The sequence below is a fragment of the Triturus cristatus genome, chromosome 4_2 (genome assembly GCF_964204655.1).
Source record: "Triturus cristatus chromosome 4_2, aTriCri1.1, whole genome shotgun sequence".
NCBI lineage: Eukaryota > Metazoa > Chordata > Amphibia > Caudata > Salamandridae > Triturus > Triturus cristatus.
Window position 1 is genome coordinate 18,243,370 of NC_140586.1, and position 19,900 is coordinate 18,263,269.

At 47.8% G+C, this 19,900-nt stretch overlaps 1 protein-coding gene across 4 annotated transcripts in view; it reads left to right on the forward strand.

Annotated features, from left to right (window-relative positions):
• The window catches only part of HDAC7 (histone deacetylase 7), a 726,616-nt gene that overhangs the window by 470,474 nt on the left and 236,242 nt on the right, over window positions 1–19,900 (forward strand). For 3 of the 4 annotated variants that reach the window (XM_085600245.1, XM_085600247.1, XM_085600248.1), the window contains 2 exons: window positions 10,776–11,003; window positions 14,559–14,784. In XM_085600245.1, the coding sequence (XP_085456371.1) occupies window positions 10,776–11,003; window positions 14,559–14,784 (454 nt within the window). The remainder of the gene's footprint in view (window positions 1–10,775; window positions 11,004–14,558; window positions 14,785–19,900) is intronic. The other variant, XM_085600246.1, reaches the window with a different exon arrangement.

Genomic DNA, 19,900 nt, shown 5'->3' on the forward strand with positions numbered 1-19,900 from the left:
ACAGTACAATGAAGGAGGAGTGGAAAGATTCCATTTTTTAAATAAACACAAAACACACAACAACCCCCAGCAAGGCAAGAACACTGAATGCCCATGGTGATAGCCCCCCAGGGGAGGCAGGACCCCAATCATCTACCATTTACAGTACCGTGAAAAGAGGAAGAAGGGGGACAGCAGAGGCCAAAGAAGTCCATTAACCCTACTGAGCTGGAAAGAAGGTTAGGAGGAAAGCTGTTCCTCGGGGGGATCCAGATCAGGGGCAAGACAAATTCCCCCCCTGTATTGGTTCCACCGCCCCCAGATGGCGTGCCACTTCCGAGGGCGGCCTCTAGCGCAGTATACCGTCTTCTCCCTTAGCATACTCCAGTCCGTATTTTCTTTCCACTCGGTCAATGTGGGGGGGCCCACGGATCCCCACAATCGCGCTATATCTCTCTTAGCGACCATGTTGCCCAGAGTCACCCATTGGGTCTGCGCCGCATTGTGATCAGTGGGCCCCCAGACATTCAGGAGACAACACCGCGCTTCCGGCTGCATAGCAATGCCCGTCACCTCCCCCATCACTGCATGGACTCTCCGCCAGAATTCCGTGATGACACCACATTCCCAAATGATATGCAGGAAAGTACCCACCATACCACATCCCCTCCTGCATAGGCCGTCCTCCGAGAATCCCATGTGAACCAGCCTTGGCCCCGTCACGTACACTCGATGCAGTATTTTAAGCTGCACCAGCCTCAGACGCGACGGGATCGCAACCTCCTTAGGAGAGGAAACAGCAGACTGCCAATCCTCGTCATCCAACTCGAGGCCATCCCTAGACCACTGGTCCCTCAACCCCAGAAGCATATCCGCCCGGACGTTTATCAGTTTCTTATAGATGAGCGAGATCGTGCTCTCGGGCATATGACCATCAAGGACCCGGTCCTCCAAAGGAGAGGACTCAGGCACCTTCTCACCCTCTATGAGGACTGATCGGAGGGCGTGACGCACCTGAATATAGCGGAAAAACTCAGATGGTCCCAGCTCATACTCCTTCTGCAACTCTTCAAAGGACTTCACCCTCCCCTTAATCAGGACATCTCCGACCCTGGAGATGCCGATCAAGTCCCATTTGTCAAAGCCTTTTGTGTGCCAAAGCCTACCCAATCTCTCAGATTCAAACAGCGGGGTAGCGAGCGTGAGCCTATCCTTCCAGCCCAGCGAGTCAGTTGCCATCTTCCACACACGCACCGCCACACCAGTAGGCCCCGTGAGGGACGAGTCCAGGGACCGCGAATACAACGCCCTGTAATAGTTACCACCACGCAGCAACCACCTGTCCATGGCATACCCAGGGCTGAGGGCCGGGCCATAAAACCCATGATTAATCGCACTCAGCTGGGTGGCCCAATAGTACCGTCGGATGTCTGGAAGCGCGATACCCCCGTCGTACCATGGGAGCGTCAACTTTGCAATAGCTATTCGCGGCCGCCCGTCCCACAGCAACGCTCGTTGGAGGCCTTCGACCTCCCGAAAGTAGTTGGCCGGTACCCAATCCAAAGTATTTTGCAGCGCGTAGAGGAACCGGGGAAGAGACATCATTTTGAACAGGGCCGCACGCCCAACGAGGGAGAGCGGCAGCCTCCGCCAGCCCTCCACATCCCGCCTCAGGCGCGCTAGGGGGGGAAGCAGGTTCCTCTCATATCGCACGGCAGAATCCATGGAGATAAAGATCCCCAGATACACGAAGCCCTGCTGAGCAACCTGGATCGAACAAGTTCGAGGGATCGGTGGAACCTCGCCATTAAGAACATATAAATACGATTTACTCCAGTTGATAACGAGACCCGAGTTCCTACCGAAAGATGTGAGTACGTCACAGACCACTATAAGTGATTTCTTGGGTTAGGCAAGATACAACAGGATGTCATCAGCATAGAGCGATATACGGTCCTCGTGCTCAGGCGACCATCTAAGTCCCCGTATATCCGGGTGCCAGCGTATCCACGCAGCCAGCGGCTCAAGGGCGAGGGCGAACAGCAATGGCGACAGGGGACAACCTTGCCGAGTACCCCTCCCAAGCTGAAACGGAGTCGACGCCCGACCATTTACCACCACACTCGCAAGAGGGCCCTCATACAGCAACCTCACCCAGCTCACAAAACCGTGGCCAAAGCCGAACTTGGTCAACACGGCCCACAAATATGCCCATTCCACCGTGTCAAAGGCCATCGTGGCATCGAGAGACGCCACAATAGCTGATTCACGCAGCGTGCCCGCCCTGGCGATTACACCATGAAGTCGCCGAAGATTTAACGCTGTGTTACGGTGCGGGATGAATCCGGATTGATCCGGATGGACCAAGTCACCGATTACCCTGATCAACCGGGCCGCCAGGATTTTAGCCAGAATTTTCGGCTCTGCGTTAAGGAGTGAGATAGGCCTATATGAAGCGCACTTATCTCGGGGTTTGCCCTCTTTGTGTATAACCACAATCGTCGCCAGTCGCTGATCCAACGGGAGGGCCCCACTCCCCCGCGCCTCCACGAACATGGCGCGCAGGTGAGGGGCAACCCTATCCGGAAATAGCTTGTACAGGTCGACCGGCAAGCCGTTCGGACCCGAGGCCTTGCCCGAGTTCAACGCGCGGATAGCCCCCGCCACCTCATCGACCGTTATGTCACCATCTAGATCGTCCCTATCTATATCAGAGAGACAGGGCAATGCAATATCACGCAGGAGGTCATGCGAGTCCTCGGGCGGCCTGTCCGACACTGAGGCATAAACCGTACGGAAATAGTCCGAGAAACACTGCACAATCCTCTCAGGTTCCACAATCACCTCTCCCCCCTCTCCCGTCAACTCCGGCACTACTCTATTGACCCGTTCTTTTTTGTCCAGCCAAGCCAGGAGTTTCCCGGCCTTGTCACCAACATCATACAGACGGCCCTGCTGTTCCCTACCGAGGGTCTTAGCGGCATTCGTCACCAGGTCCTTATACTCGGATTGCTTCAAGCACAGCTCATGCAGTGAGGCCTCTGTAACCTCCTCCTCCAGCGCTCCCTCCAAAGCCGCGATCTCCTCCTCAACCTGCAAAACCTCGCCATCTCTCCGCCGCTTGGCAGCCACTACAAGGGAGAGGGCTTCCCCTCGCAGCACGGTCTTAAATGCTTCCCACAGCGACACTGCCGAGTCCACGGATCCCTGATTGTCCTTGAAAAAATGATCTACTGTCTTTACCAGCGCGCTGCGCGTCTTGGGGTCTCGGAAATACCAAGGGTTGATAGGGGCCACCCTTCCCCCTCCCTCTCGACCCAGATCCAGCCTGACCCACACCGGCGAATGGTCAGATATGCCACGCGCCATGTGCCTGGCCTCAGACACCAATGAGGCATACGCAGCCAGAGTGAGTAAGTAGTCAATCCTAGAAAGGCTACCATGCGCCCCGGAGTGGAAAGTGTATTGGCTCTGTGTGGGGTGCCGGAGCCTCCAGCAGTCTATCAGGCCAAGCGTATCTAGAAAGTCTGGAAGCCACTTCTGAGCCCCCCCCGTGTCTCTGGGCGGGTATCTATCCAGCAGGCCGGAGCCAACAGCGTTGAAATCCCCTCCCACTACAAGCATACCCCCCGGGAGATCCAGCAGGGCCCTACCCAGATCTGTGAAAGTGGAGGCCTGCAGGGCCGGCGGGACATAAACCGAAACTAAAACCAAAGTTCTTCCTTCCCACCGCCCCGCCACCGCCACAAACCTCCCCCTATCATCAACAATGGTGGAGTCCACCTCAAATGGTAGCGAGGCTCTGACTAGGATGCCCACACCCCTGGACCCAGAGGAGAATCCCGAATGAGCTATGAATTTATAACCCTTCCTATTCAGGGCATAGCACGTATTACCTATAAGATGCGTCTCCTGCAGCAGGGCGACATCCGGCAATGACCGTTTCAAGAATTGCAAAACAATCCCACGCTTAATGCGATCCCCCAAACCATTCACATTCCAGCTTATAACACTTAAACCCCTACCCCCCATCCCCAAACGTAAAGAGGCCCACCCCACACCCGAAGAGCCCCCATGAAACAGTCCTGGAAATAATCACTATGCCTTGCTGAAACAAACCCCCCAACAACAACCCCAAAATCCCGAAAACCCCCCCCACCCTGCACCCCTGCTGCAGCTTACAAAGCCCCCCCAACTTGCAGTGTGCCTGTCGCCCTACCAAACCCAAAATCTACAAAAAGTACCCTAAGGGAGGAAAGAGCTCCCCTCGTCCTCCCACAACCTCCGAGTTTACTGCAAGTCATTATCTAAAGTCAGTCCGAGTCAGTCCGGTTCCGAATACATCAACCTTGTTCATCCCGGCCACTGTCCCCGTCTACGGCAGTGTCCTCTTCCGTGCGTCGTCGAGGCAGAGCATCCAGCCATTCATCCGCCATGGCAGGTGACTCAAAGAAGAATGTTCGGTCTTCAAACACCACCCGTAGTCTGGCAGGGAAGAGCATGGCGTATTTCAGGTCCCTCTCCCGAAGCCTCCTCTTCACCCCCAGGAAGCCCTGCCGCTGCCTCTGTACCTGCTGGGTGAAGTCAGGATAGAAATTCACCGACGCGTTCTGGAAGGGGACCGGGCCCGTTACCCTCGAGGCCTGCAGGATGGCGTCCCGGTCTCGAAAATGAAAGAGCCGGGCGACGATCGGCCTCGGTGTGGCTCCCACCTTGGGCCGCCCACCAGGCACTCTACGGGCCCGCTCAACTGCGAAGAACTTCCCTAGACCCTTAGGCTGCAGATGATTGAGCACCAAGTCCTCCACAAGCAGGTCCACTGAGATCTCGTCCGAGGACTCCGGGACCCCGATAATGCGCACGTTGTTGCGCCTGGCCCGGCTCTCGAAATCCTCCAGCCGACGGGCTGCGAGATCATGCTCGGTCCGCAACTTACGGACCTCGGTCTGCAGGTCCGAGACATCATCGGCGAGGCCCGTGGTCTTGATGTCCAGGGATTTGACCCGTTCATTTGTTTTGCCCAAGTCCGCGCGGATCAGATTAACATCCACCAAGATGGTATCCACTTTGTGCGCCAGGGCATCAAACTGTCTCCCAATCGAGGTCTGCAGCCCGTCAAGTGCACCCATGACATCCTGCAGTGAGAGCTCCGGGGCCAAGGGTGAAGCAGTCTTCTGTGCATCCGGGGACTGGCTCGGTGCACCCGGTGACCCCTTCTGCTGGGCATAGCGGTCCATGTTATTGGCTTGAGTGTAGGCTCCCCGCCTGGTGGCCTTGGGCTTCGGGCGATCCACCTCTGCTTTGCCCGACATGGTGGGCTCGAGCAGGTCGGGTCAAACAGGACTGCCCTCTCTCAGCGAGAGAAAGCAAGAGTGCTCCGTCTTACGATGGGTCGCCAGTGTGGCATGCAGAGCGTCCAAATGATAATAAAGCATACGCGAGCACTCCCTGGGCTGGGCAGACAAAGGGCGAGAAAGTGAAAGTGAAAGGATAGGGACCTCCGTCCGGCAGTTCACACCTCGCCTGGCCGCTGTTGTTCAATTAGAGGTCGGGCATCCTGCCAACTCGAGCCCCTGGCATCCCTCGGAGATGGGCCTCAATCTTCCGCCATGCATAACTCCGGTTCCCGGTGGGCGATTCGACCTCGGGTGGCATCGATCGCCTCCCTGACAAGTCATCTACACGATGCCATGCATACAAACAGGATTATATACAGGATAGAAGACGGAGGGCACGAGGGTCTCGGGAGCTCAAAGCTCACGCGGCCATCTTGGTCAAGCGCTAGGCTCCTCCCCGATGGTCTGCATTCTTAAAACCATTGCCTCCCTTTAATTCTGCCAAAAAGCAGAATATTGGTAACAGATTACCTGCCTGGATTGAATCCTTTGATTTCATTGATGTGCTGAAATTAGCAAATGACAAAAAGATCCTTAAATGACAGAAGAATTTGGCAGGAAGGAGTAAAAGAAGTGATAACGAAAATACCACATGGTGATGAAATGATGTACCGTCATATAAAAGATGCAATAAACACCAATTTCAATACAATGCCAAATGTTGACTTAGAAAGGCAAAAAGCTGATAAAATGATGGATGAGTTTATATAAAGTCTTGGTTCGCTCATCAAGCACTGCAAGTTCAATGAGTGCAACGATGAAGACGCCATACATCTGAGTAATAGATAGTTGTCTCCATGATTCCTTCAGGTGACGAATCCTGAAAGAGATACTCAGTTTGCAGTGAGTATTCATGGCTGCTAGAGTGGAAGAAAGAGCTGACAGACAAGTTGCTAACATGGAGGCTAGAACGGCCCAAAATGAATCAGCGCAAGTGTGAAAAGTTAGCCGAAACACAAGTAAGAAGGCCATAGAGTAATGTCTTCGAAGAAAAAGAAGTTGTGTTTTCAATGTGGATTTTCCTTTCCACATGAAGGGAAATGTCCCGCCATTGGACAGATATACAAAGGCTGCAGGAAAGAGAACCATTTTTTAACAGTGTGCATAGTGAGGGAAAGATCAAGTGCATCACGTCGAGAAAATAAAATGAATGCCAGAAAGTACCAGCGAAGTTTCAACCACGCCCACCAGGTCAGGCAGCAACATCAGTGGAGGAAAGTAGAAACTGAACAATGTCAATTGTCATTAAATTCCTTGTCTAAAAATGTGTCATCTTCGAGCAACGGTGAAGAAGATGGGTATGTGATGTCTGTGTCGACCACAGGACAACGTATGCATTCAGGATTAGCTTCTTACTAGGAAAAGTGCCTGTCAAAACGAGATTGACAAGTGAAAGGGCGAAATTCATTCGAACACTGTCCCAAAATCACACTGAAGGTGAATGGGTGCTCCATACCTTTTATCCTAGACAGTGGCGCGTCGATAAACATTATGCCAGTGGAAACTTACAATGAACTGTCTCAAATACCCCGTTAAACCCTGTTGAAAACCAAAGTGTGTACATGGGCTGCTTCAACGCAACTGCAAAGTCAAGGTTAATTGATAGTAACTGTGAAGCTTAAAAAGATGAAAGTACAAGCTCCAGTTCATATCCTGCAAGGCACTTCATCGATCATGTTCTGCAAGGCACTTAATCTAGTGCATGTTTACTCAGTTTCAGCACTGCTGCTGACATGGGGTTGGTTCTGTAAACTACGTCAATGTCTATCATGAGATAGTGAGTCAGTTTCCATCTTTGTTTTATGGACTAGGAAGACTTAAGACAATAAAAGCATTCCACTGAATTATGGAACCTCATCGCCACCCTGGCACCCGACATCGTCTTCCTCACTGAGACCTGGCTCAACCCCACATCCTCCCCAGAAATTGCCACAGCGATCCCTGATGGATATAAAATCTCTTACCAGAATGGCACCATCATCCACAATGAGACCATACAGTGCACCACCACCTCTGACAACACCACCACCCCTATAGAACATCTCAACTTCAAGCTCCACATGGACGAGAAGACAACTATCGGAGGCATTCTCGCATACTGATCCCCAGGCCCGTGCTCCAGCTTCTGCAACACCATTGCTGACTTCCCTGCGCCCCTAGCCTTAAAGTCCAAGGACTACATCTTCCTCAATGATCAAAATGTCCACATCGACGACCCCAATGAGAAAAACACCACACAACTTCTCTACAGTATGAGCAGCCTTGGATTGACCCAGATCGTCCACGACCCTACACACACAGAAGGACAAACGCTGGACCCAATTTTCACCTCCTGCAACCGCGCCAAATACAGCCATGTCACAGCACTCACATGGACTTATCACTCCATCTTCCACTTCAGCATCACAAAGCCCCCACCCCCCCGGAGGTGGAACAAAATCGCAAGAGACCAGCTGGGCAAACTACCTCAACACCTCCAACCCTGCTACCACAAGCAACTTAGAACAGGGAGTGAAAAACTTCAACACCTGGATCAGCAATTGTGCAGACAGCATCGCCCCCATCAACAGCAACATCCAGTAAAAATCCTCCTAAAATGCCAGCTGGTACACCCAAGAACCCAAAACAGCGAAATGAGACAGCAAACAGTTAGAGAGGAGATGGCGCACAGGCAAGGACACCTCCAACAGGGCAGTTTTCAAGAACTCCCTCAATTTCTACCACCGCCTGCTCAGAGCAACCAAGGAAACAGCCCTTGCCCTACGCATTGAAACCCATCGACACCAGCGCCAACAACACCAAGGAACTTTTCAACATTGTTCAGGAATTCTCCAAACCGGCTGCCAGCAAAAACAACATCACAACCTCACAGGAGCTGTGTGACAACCACGGCCACTTTTTCCATGACAAGACGACAACCATATATAGAAACTTGGAACCCTAACCCACACCTGCAGGCTTCCTTGACAGATATGTCACCCCCGTAACTGACACGAACCACACACTGACTAACTGGAATATCCTCTACACCCAGGACACCACCTCCACCATGAAATCCATGCACTCTGGAGCTCCCTCAGCACATCTTTAACCCCATAGAGTTAAATAACTATCGCCCATCCTCCATGCTCCCTTTTCCAGTGAAGGTACTGGAAAAGATCATCAACAATCAACTCAGGACAAACCTGGAGCAAAACCAGCCACATCACCCCACCCAATCCAGCGTACCCAGCAATCACAGCAGCAGACCCGCCCTGATCATAGCCACCCATGACATCTGAACCCTCTTGGACTGAGGAGAAACAGCAGCTTTGATCCTCCTCGACCTCTCAGCAGCCTTTGACACAGGATCCCACCACATATGGATTGAAAGACTCCACTACGTCGGCATTCAAGGAGACGCGCTCCGATGGATCACTTCCTTCCTCACTGGAAGAACCCAGAGGATCCTCTTCCCACCTTTCATCTCTGAACCCAAGAAGAGCACACCTCTCTGGCCACGTGGGAATGGTGTTGTCAAGCAATTTATGAGCACCCTCAAGAAGACTTCAGTGGGCTACGCTGAAAAAGTTTGAACTAAAATCAGTCCTGCAGTCTACTATTCGTGCATACAGGTCGACTCCTCATTTTATCACAGGTGATAGCCCTGCCACCTTAATGTTTGCGAGAGCCATAGGAACCAAATTACCACAATGAACCACTGAAAGTTCTATTGATGTTGATAACCTTTGCACCACTGACTCGCCTCACAAACACAAAATAAAGACCGATGCGGATAGACACCACAGTGCTCGGAACACTGTGTTCAAAAGAGGAGACCAAGTTATTGTCTGGCAGAAACAGAAACGCAAGTCTGATACTCCTTTTGATGCTGACCCACTGAGGTTTTGACTAGTAAAGAAAACATGGTAACTGCTCACCGTCTTTGAAAGTCCATTAAGCGAGATACTTAGCATTTCAAGTACCTGCCTCTACATTCGCCAACTCCAGATGCCGGAGGTCAGAATCTTGAGAGCCCCAATGACTGCACCAGTGTCTCTGTCACCAGTGCCAGTCATGGGCACTTCTCCTGTATCTCTGCCGTCTCACATGTCAAGGTTTGGGCGACTGAATCGAGCACCAAGGCATATGATGTAAATATGTATAATTTGTACTTTTTATTTAACAAAGGGGGAGATGTAGTGTCTTGTGAGTTGTAGATGAGGGGACTATTTTGCTTCCCTACAGGCTCTGTGGAATAGTGACAGTAAGTGCGTGGGTTTGGGGGATAGAATTCATGAGGTAGAATGTTCCGTTGACGGTTACATGCTGAGGAATAAAGACGTGTAATACTAAGCTTTTTGTTTGGCGTGATCCCTTACGTGTACCTGGGCTAGGGAGGACACTACAGTTCTGCCTGCAGGTGTGTTGACAATGAAACAGTGTTCAGATATCTCCTCACAACTCTGGCCTTGATATATTTTTCTCTGCATAATTCTATAGTTTGGAGCCATTTGTTGTAGATCTAGTCCGAGAGAAGAGAGAGAGAGAGAGAGAGATGCAGAACAACCATTGGATGAGTTATGATATTCCATTCCCACCCAGCTGCAACTTGTAGCATTGTCTACCGTGATGGTGTACGGCATGGAGCCAAAGAGGGTAATAGAGTAGTACATTTGCTCTCAATGAACTCCCCCCCCCCCCCCCCATCTGTTTTTATTGATGAACTTTAACCACCTGTTCTATATTTCTTGAGCTGCCTAGATTTCATAGCTGGAAAAATCAGTTAAAAACTCTGGAGATCTTTAGCCAACCTGCACATTCCCATGTGGTCTATTTCATCAGAACCTGGTTGCCATTTCATCAGAACTGTTGCCTCAACATATTGAAGGGGAGGCAGGAGGGACCATAACACTTTCAAATGCACCTTGAGGCTTTCTGTTAGATATTATATACCATACATGTAAACACATCTTTTTAAATCCCTGCAGACTTCAGGACAATCGCAAGGTCCTGGACTGATTAGCAGTGACTTAAATGTCAATAGCAAAGGTCCCACCAGGTGGCACAGATAGGAATGTAAGGTTAGACATTGAAGCGGGAGTCACTTTAGAATCCCCAGAGTAGTAGCATTTCATGCAAGTTTTAGAACTTGCATGGTCCTTGCAGAAGATGTGCACCTTTCAGTGTCTTAAACATCTCTCTATGTAAGGACGTATTTTGACAGGGTTACACAGTATCATTGATATTAAAAGGTTTCTGGGCGATGCATTGCAAGAAGTAGTGGAAAATGAAAACATATCGAATTGAAGGCTGGAACTATTGACTAATGTATTGTTGAATGCTGTGTAGGTTCTAGTGGTAGACCCTGAGGTTACAGCACGTCTGTCCCCTAACTGTGAGACTCGTTGTTTCCTGCAGCGTGTTCTGGAGAAGCCGCGCCTCCGCCAGATTCCTTCAGAGGACATGGATGCCGATGAGGGACAACAGGAAGCAGTCAGTGATCGAGGAGAGCACTGCAGAGGCCGAGCAGATCCCCTGCGAGGTGGGAGGCAGGACAACACGAGGGACGGAGGCAGTAGCTCGAAGGATCAGGAGAGGAACCAGCAGCGGCTACTGCAGCAGCACGAGGAGCTGATTCACCAGCAGGTATGAGGGAGCAGAACTCACGAGGCAATAACTCCCCTCTTCTGATCCCAGGCTCTACAGTTTGTACCTTGGGCTGGTTCTGACAATTATGGTGGAGTAATCACAAGGATTTTACAGTACATTATTTAATATGCAATTAAACACCTTCATGCTTACTGTATTCACATTACTGCCGGTTAAAAATTTAAAAAACGAATGAGTTGCACGCGTTCTTCTGAGCTCTCTGTGCAAACTTCATTTTTACTTATTTAAATCCCGCTATAGCCAAAACAACCCAAAAAAAAAGTTACAAAAATTAAGTACCTCTATTTTGTGTAATGCAACGACCTGTAATTTACAGGGCGAAGAAACTACAAAACCCTTATTATCAAGCGCGACAAAAAAATACCATATTATTTTAGCTGTAATAGAGGTCGGTGTCCAATCGCATTAGAGCTCTTGTTCCATGTAGCCGCTAGAGGGCAGCAAATGTGCATGGTTCACGGAATCCTAACCAAGTGCTCGAGGTCAGTGTCCAATCGCATCAGAGCTCTTGTTCCATGTAGTCGCTAGAGGGCAGCAAATGTGCATGGTTCACGGAATCCTAACCAAGTGCTCGCTGGTGGCAGTATGCTGCTTGAAAAACGCGAATTCCGATTTTGAATACGATGATAATGAATGTGAAACAGGTATGTAACCTAAAAAGGATTTGGGAAATGGAATTGACACTGCACATTATGTAGTTAGGCTCATACCTGGTCAATACTTCCTGTTCTTCCACTTAGGGAAGCAGTAAATCAGGATCGCTGTTGTCAGCCCAGTGGGGCTGGGACCAGGACATTCTTTCAACATATCTAAATGAGATAAATAGATTTAGAGTAAAAATAAATGGGAATCATTTATGACGTCAGTGATTACCTTGGACATCTGGCAAAACATTGGTCACTTCTGCTTTGTAAACACCAGGGACCACAGTGACGTACGAGTGCTTGGTACTTCCATGCCATGTATCGTGGGCGCTATATAGCCTGTAGAGTGACTATGGGGTATATCAGCAAGCAGTGTCGGTGGTTTGTATAGTTTCCAGACTCCTGGTTATATCTGTCAGTGTTTTCGGTGCCAGCAGTGTCGGCAGTTTGTATAGTGTTCAGACTCCTGATTATATCTGTCACTGCCTCCCGAAGCCAGCAGTGTCAGTGGTTTGTATAGTGTCCAGACTCCTGGTTTTATCTGTCAGTGCTTCTGATGCCAACAGTGTTGGTGGTTTGTATAGTGTCCAGACTCCTGGTTATATCTGTCAGTGCTTCCGATGCCAGCAGTGTCGGTGGTTTGTATAGTTTCCAGACTCCTGGTTATATCTGTCAGTGTTTTCGGTGCCAGCAGTGTCGGCAGTTTGTATAGTGTTCAGACTCCTGATTATATCTGTCACTGCCTCCCGAAGCCAGCAGTGTCAGTGGTTTGTATAGTGTCCAGACTCCTGGTTTTATCTGTCAGTGCTTCTGATGCCAACAGTGTTGGTGGTTTGTATAGTGTCCAGACTCCTGGTTTTATCTGTCAGTGCTTCTGATGCCAACAGTGTTGGTGGTTTGTATAGTGTCCAGACTCCTGGTTATATCTGTCAGTGCTTCCGATGCCAGCAGAGTTGGTGGTTTGTATAGTGTCCAGACTCCTGGTTATATCTGGCACTGCCTCCCGATGCCAGCAGTGTCAGTGGCTTTTATAGTGTCCAGACTCCTGATTATATCTGTCACTGCCTCCCGATGCCAGTAGTGTCAGTGGCTTGTATAGTGTTCAGACTCCTGGTTATATCTGCGAGTTCTTCTGATGCCAGCTGTGTCAGTGGTTTGTATAGTGTCCAGACTCCTGGTTATATCTGGCACTGTCTCCCGATGCCAGCAGTGTCAGTGGCTTGTATAGTGTCCAGACTCCTGATTATATCTGTCACTGCCTCCCGATGCCAGTAGTGTCAGTGGCTTGTATAGTGTTCAGACTCCTGGTTATATCTGCGAGTTCTTCTGATGCCAGCTGTGTCGGTGGTTTGTATAGTGTCCAGACTCCTGGTTATATCTGGCACTGTCTCCCGATGCCAGCTGTGTCGGTGGTTTGTATAGTGTCCAGACTCCTGGTTATATCTGGCACTGTCTCCCGATGCCAGCAGTGTCAGTGGCTTGTATAGTGTCCAGACTCCTGGTTATATCTGGCACTGTCTCCCGATGCCAGCAGTGTCAGTGGCTTGTATAGTGTCCAGACTCCTGGTTATATCTGTCAGTGCTTCCGATGCCAGCAGAGTTGGTGGTTTGTATAGTGTCCAGACTCCTGGTTATATCTGTGAGTTCTTCTGATGCCAGCTGTGTCGGTGGTTTGTATAGTGTCCAGACTCCTGGTTATATCTGGCAGTGCTCCCTGACCCAGCAGTGTTGTTGCTGAGGATATTGCGCAGTTATCTGTTTATAGGTATTTATTCACTTTTGTGCTTGCAGTGCTCTGGGCACTGCAATGTAACACGTTTTCACCTGGGCATGCTTCCAGTGCCAGCAGTGGTGTCGCTCTGTATACTGCACAGTGACCTGTTTGTATCTGGCAATGCTTACAGTGCAGGCAGTGTCAGTACTAACTGTGCTTGGTGGTAGGGGTCATCTAACTGCACAGTGAGACTACAAATAGTATGCATGTTTTTGGTAGATGGGTACTCAGAAGACTATACATTGTGGCACTCTTACTTGGTACCACTGTCCCGGCTGTGATTGTCTGCTGTGCAGTATACATTCTGTCAGTTGCTTGAAGCTGTGCAGCACACACTGGCCTCAGAAAGGTGGGGCAGTGCTGTTGTGACGCTGCCAAAGACATGGATGTGTGTGCCACATAATGGGAGTGTTTGGAATCGCTGCAGCCCATGTATGTTCAATTGATGTGGAGTATAATCCCCATATGTATCTGTTTTCAAATGTGCAGCACTTTACCCCTATACTGTCTCTTGTTGATTGCAACTGGCTGGAAGGCGACACACCTTGCAATACACAACTAAATCAGTAAAGCTGTGCAGCAGTGGTGCAGCATGGATGTTGTCTGTAGTGGGAAGCTGTGCAGCACAGCCATTCACAATAATTGTGTACTGTGCACTGCAGATTCTATGGGATAAGTTCCTTTAAAAAAGGAAAGTTAGTGATCAGGACTGTGCAGCAGAGGCACGGTGAGCAGTGTGCACTGTGCAGCACAGACACCGATCCGGTTTTGTAGCACTGACACATTGAGTTGTAGGGCTCAGGAATGTGACACTATCAGTCAGACTTAGTGATCTGGGATATGAAACCTACAGTATTGGTGATGGCGCTCAGTAATGGAGTTGTGCAGCACAGCCACCCTCAGTTATCATGCTGTGCTGCACAGATGCTACGAGTGACGGACTGCGGAGCACAGGCACAGGTCCTTGTGAGGTGTTTAGCACAAGCAGGCTTAGTGATATGAAAGTGCAGCGCAGACATCACGCACCTGCATGGTGTGCTTCACACTTAAAGCCACGCGTACATGGATGTATGTGCGGTTTGTAGTGATTGCCCTGTTATTCTGTGTCATCAGCAGGCCTACATCTGGGAACATCATCAACGAATGCAGCAGCAACTTAAGCGGCACAGTCCCCTCGACACCCTGGGGGTCCCAAACCTCCATGGAGGGCACCGGCCACTGTCCAGGGCCAAATCCTCTCCTGCCGCCGCGAATACCTCGCTTCCTGACCAGGAGCCTCCCAGCAAAACGATGACCCTGCCTGCTCCGGAACCATCTGCAAAGCCCTCCTTCACTACAGGTAGGCCTTGGGGATTGAATATGAACTGATTTTGGCTTGATTAACTCCTTATCAGTGTTATGAATTATGTTGTGTAAGACTAACTAAAATACTTGTGAAGAATAGAGGTGACTGGTTTGCCCAAACACATCACGAGGTGTACTAGACAGCTTTAGCTATCTCGCCACCCTTATGTATTGAAAAATAAGAATATCATTCATATATATATATATATATATATATTCACTGAAAAAAACATAGGTTTCACACAAGTTATAGTTAGCTGTACATTTCACTCGTAAAAAACCAATGAAATTCCACGTTATAGTTAGTGCAGGCAACTATAACTCACGCGACCGCAATCCTCTGCTAATGACATATGTGTCTTTATGAAAAAAAAATATTTGTAATATATGTATAGCTAAAATTTAATGGAAGAAGACATGGGCAAATAAGTGTCTAAATACAGTATTAGCATCAGCAGAGGATTGCGGTCTCGTGAGTTATAGTTGCCTGCACTAACTATAACGTGGAATTTCATTGGTTTTTTACGAGTGAAATGTACAGCTAACTATAACTTGTGTGAAACCTATGGTTTTTTCAGTGAATTTGCAAGGTTTTTTAAATGCTAATTCCTAACTATAACGTGTGTGAAACCTATGGTTTTTTCAGTGAATTTGTACGTTTTTTTAAATGCTAAGTTACTTTACGCCGTTCGTGCCGTGCGCGCCCACTTCACGCAGTTCGTTCCGTGCGCACGCGCGCCCACTTAACGCAGTTAGTGCCGTGCACGCGCGGTGGGCACGCGGTGCGCTACGCGCACCGCGTGCCCGCGTTACGCTGGATGGGCCATGTACGCACGATGCCCTTCGCGCACCGTCCGCACACGGAGGACATATTATGCGCTTCGTTGTGAAAGGTTTTCTATTACATGTTCTGTAGCTGTGTCTAAAGGTCCTATGGAAAAATGCATGGGGAAAACGCGTTTTGGGACCGCCCTTTTTTCTCAGCCCCCGCTTGACGAATCCCCCCGAGACTTTCAGGGTAGGAGCGGAGCGTAGCGCCCCATTAGTTTTGATAATTTCGCGAGGATTCGTCGACCGGCGCCAAAGTTATTCCAAATAGAATGTTGCGGATTTCCTATGGAAACAGGGTCCTAACTATAACTACCTACTGGCGACCGCCAGTAGGTAATATATATATATATATATATATATATATATATATATATATTCAGGCTACAAAATGCGGAGCACTCATGGGATGCAGTCAGTTGAATTTATTATTGCAAATGTATTTCGGCGTCTAGCCTTCTTCAGTGCATGTCAACTTGGCATTAAACATTGCGCTGGTTTAAATACATTTTAAAGCAATTTCATTGGAGAGGCACATGATCATAGCCAGCGATGAGGGACAAACTCTGTTCAAGGTCAAATACCACTCTTCCTCTCTGCCATGTTTGCGTGTGTTACGTTCTTCACAGCCTGATGGAAAGCATTTCGTTTTTGTTATTCAAAGTTCTCATATACTATTGCTTAGATGAAATATGCAATGTCATTTTCACGCTGCATGGCTTATCCGGCTCCTCAAAATTAATCCGGCCATGGTGCTTCCAATTGTCAATGCCATGATGTAATATTGCCGTCCCTCGCCTGCCAGGATCTCAAATGTTGCACCATCCTACAGGATTCCGTATGTATTACTTCTATCCTCCAATTAAATAATTGTCAGCTGCGCTGGTAGGATGCTTACACATTTTTTCTCTTGGTGGTTCTAGCAGTAATTAAATTGTGGCTCCAGGTCTCACCCTTAATCTGCTGAACTCGTGGCGGGTGCTATTCTTCCGCTAAAACGTGAGATTGAGGTCACGAAAATATTCAGGCTACAAAATGCGGAGCACTCACAAATGCATTCGCAATAATAAATTCAACTGACTGCATCCCGTGAGTGCTCTGCATTTTGTAGCCTGAATATGTTTGTGACCTCACCCTCACGTTTTAGCGGAAGAATAGCACCCGCCAAGAGTTCAGCAGATTAAGGGTGAGACCTGGAGCCACTATATATACAGCTTTAGCTATCTCGCCACCCTCATGTATTGAAAAATAAGAAAATTATATATATATATATTTTTTTTTTTCCCACTGAAAAAACCATAGGTTTCAGGGACGTTATAGTTAGTTGGTCATTTCACTCATACAAGAGGCAGAGAAATGTGGCTGTTATAGTTATTAGAGCTAACTATATCTCGCGCCCTCGCAATGCATTGCTGATGACGTTACATATTACATCACTCATGACATGCTCAGTGACATCACTGATGACATCTCAAATGACATCACTGATGACATCATCCAGTGACTGAGTGTTTCTAAAAATTTCAAGAACATTATATCTATATATGCCAAGGTATATTGAAGAATGATTGGTTGTCTGCGAACCTGTATGGGTGCCTGAGTGTCTGTGTGGGTGGGGGTGTGACTCCCTACATGGGTGGGGGTGTGAGTGGGTGATTCACTGGGTGTATGTGTTTATGAGTGCGTGTGTTCAGTAGTGTATCCGTGAGTGAGTGTACGTATAGCTGTGTTGGTGAGTGAATGGATGTGTTCATGGTAAATGTGTAAGTAACTACATATGTGAAATACAGTATTTGTGTGTTTTGGAGTATATAAGTGAGTATATGTAACAGTGAGTGATTGTGACAGTGGCTGCATGGATAAGTGTACTTGGTGTGTGTATAACTGTATAGGTGAGTAAATGGCAATGTAATTAATAACTGCTATTGGCCTGTCTATGGTTTTGATATTGTTAGTCTGTATTTTAGAGTGGGTGTATAAAAGGTTTTCTTAGGGTGTGAGGATGTGCATCAGATGATCACATGTATGATGTCATCAGTGATGTCATTTGAGATGTCACCAGTGATGTCATCAGTGATGTCACAGAGTATGTCATGAGTGATGTAATATGTGACATCATCAGCAGTGCATTACGCAAGTTATAGTTAGCTCTACTAACTATAACAGCTGAATTTCTCTGGTTTTGTACGAGTGAAATGTCCAACTAACTATAACGTCCCTGAAAGCTATGGTTTTTTCAGTGAATTTCAAAGGTTTTCTAAATGCTAATTTCTAACTATAACGTCCCTAAAGCCTATTTTTTTTTCTGTGAATTTCAAAGGTTTTTTAACTGCTAATTTATAACTAAATAGCAGTTGCGTTTCCAGATTGGTGGAGAAAGGTGAGCTTGGCCGCCTAACACCTCTTAGAAATCCCACTGTGTGGGATTTACTGGAAGTAACAGGAGGGGCAGTTAGCCCCTAACGTTAACCTATTAAGTCCCACGCAGCAGGATTGCTAACTTTTCATTCCAGGCCACGCCCCCTTTCTCCACCACTCTGCAAACGCGCCCCCTGGCGCATTGTAAGTTAGGGAATTAATTCCCCTTGAATACGGAGGGTCCCTGGAGGCCAACTAGTCCAAGACAAGAGGCCTGTTTCATTTGAGAAGGTTGTTATGAATCTAAAGGTTTCGCTATCATCCTTATTAGGATTCTCCTTCTTATATAGTAGGCTTTGTCTTGAAATCTTATTAACCTTATTTAAGGTTTTGGCCAACAGTTCCGGGCAGTAGCCCCGTGACTTGAACCGTTCGATTAATGAGGACGCTTCCTTAAGAAAATCAGTATTTAGAGAACAATTGTGTTTTAAACGCAAGAGTTCACCATATGGTATACTATTGTTTAATGATTTCTGATGACTGCTTCGTGTTTCAAGTACAGAATTACCTGCTGTGTCTCTCCTATAGAGGGTGGTACAGATTTTGTTATCCCTCACAAATACTCTCAGATCTAGGAAAGACACTTCTGTTGAACTTAAGTGTCCACTAAAATGCAGATTCAAACTATTGTTGTTTAGTTCTTTGATACATTTCTCAGCTTCTTGTTTGGGCCCCTTCCACAAAATAAACAAATCATCAATGTATCTATACCATGCTGCGATACAACTGACCCAATGATTGTACTGGTTGGCCCAGGCCACCTCCTTCTCCCACCAGCCAACGAACAAGTTCGCATAACTGGGGGCGAAGCAGGTGCCCATCGCTGTTCCCTGTATCTGCCGGTAATGCTGCTTATTGAATAAAAAGATGTTATTTGTCAGGCAGAATATTATAAATTCAACCAGCATTGCATTGTGTTCTGAGAAGTGTAGAGATCTACTCTTCAAAATATTGAACAGCATTAATTCCCTGAGTATGTTCAATACAAGTATATAAACTTATTATATCCAAGACAATCATCCACATATCTGGTTCCCATGGTATATTCATAATATTTTTGATGAAATGGGTAGTGTCCTTGATATATGAGGGCAACATATGAACAAACTCTGCCAATAAAAAATCCACACAAAAAAATATATATATATAAATTCACTGAAAAAAAACATAGGTTTCAGGGATGTTATAGTTAGTTGGACACTTCACTTGTACAAAACCATAGAAATTCCGCCCTTATAGTTATAGTTAGCTAACTATAACTCGCGCCCCCGCAATGCACTGCTGATGACGTTACATATTACATCATGACATGGTCAGTGACATCACTGATGACATCATCCAGTGACTTTGTGTTACTTTAAAGTTTAAATATGTTTTATATATATGCCAAGGTTTATTGAAGAATGAGTTGGTGTATAAGTGTGTGGATGGAGGATTTAGCAGGTGCGTGACTGACTGTATAAGTGAGTGATTAAATCTGTCTTACTGAATGCATGGGTTAGTGACTAAACTGTGTGAATGTCTGTATCAGTCTGTTGTGTAAGCTGCTGTATGGGCTGGTCAGTAGCTACATGAGTGTCAATATGGGTTATTGAATGGTTGCCTGAGTATTTGTATGGGAGACTAAGTGTGTGTGTGGGTGGGTGGGAGGTGTGTGACTGTGCATAGATGTATGAGTGGTTGATTCACTGGGTGTATGGGTTCAAGAGTGCATGTGGAAACAGCTGTATGGGTGGGTGAGTGTGTGTATGGGTGTGTTGGTGAGTGAATGGATGTCTCAGTGGTACATGTCCAAGTAACTACATATGTAAAAGGCAGTGTATGTGAGAGTTGGAGTATATAAATTACTATATGTGAGAGTGGCT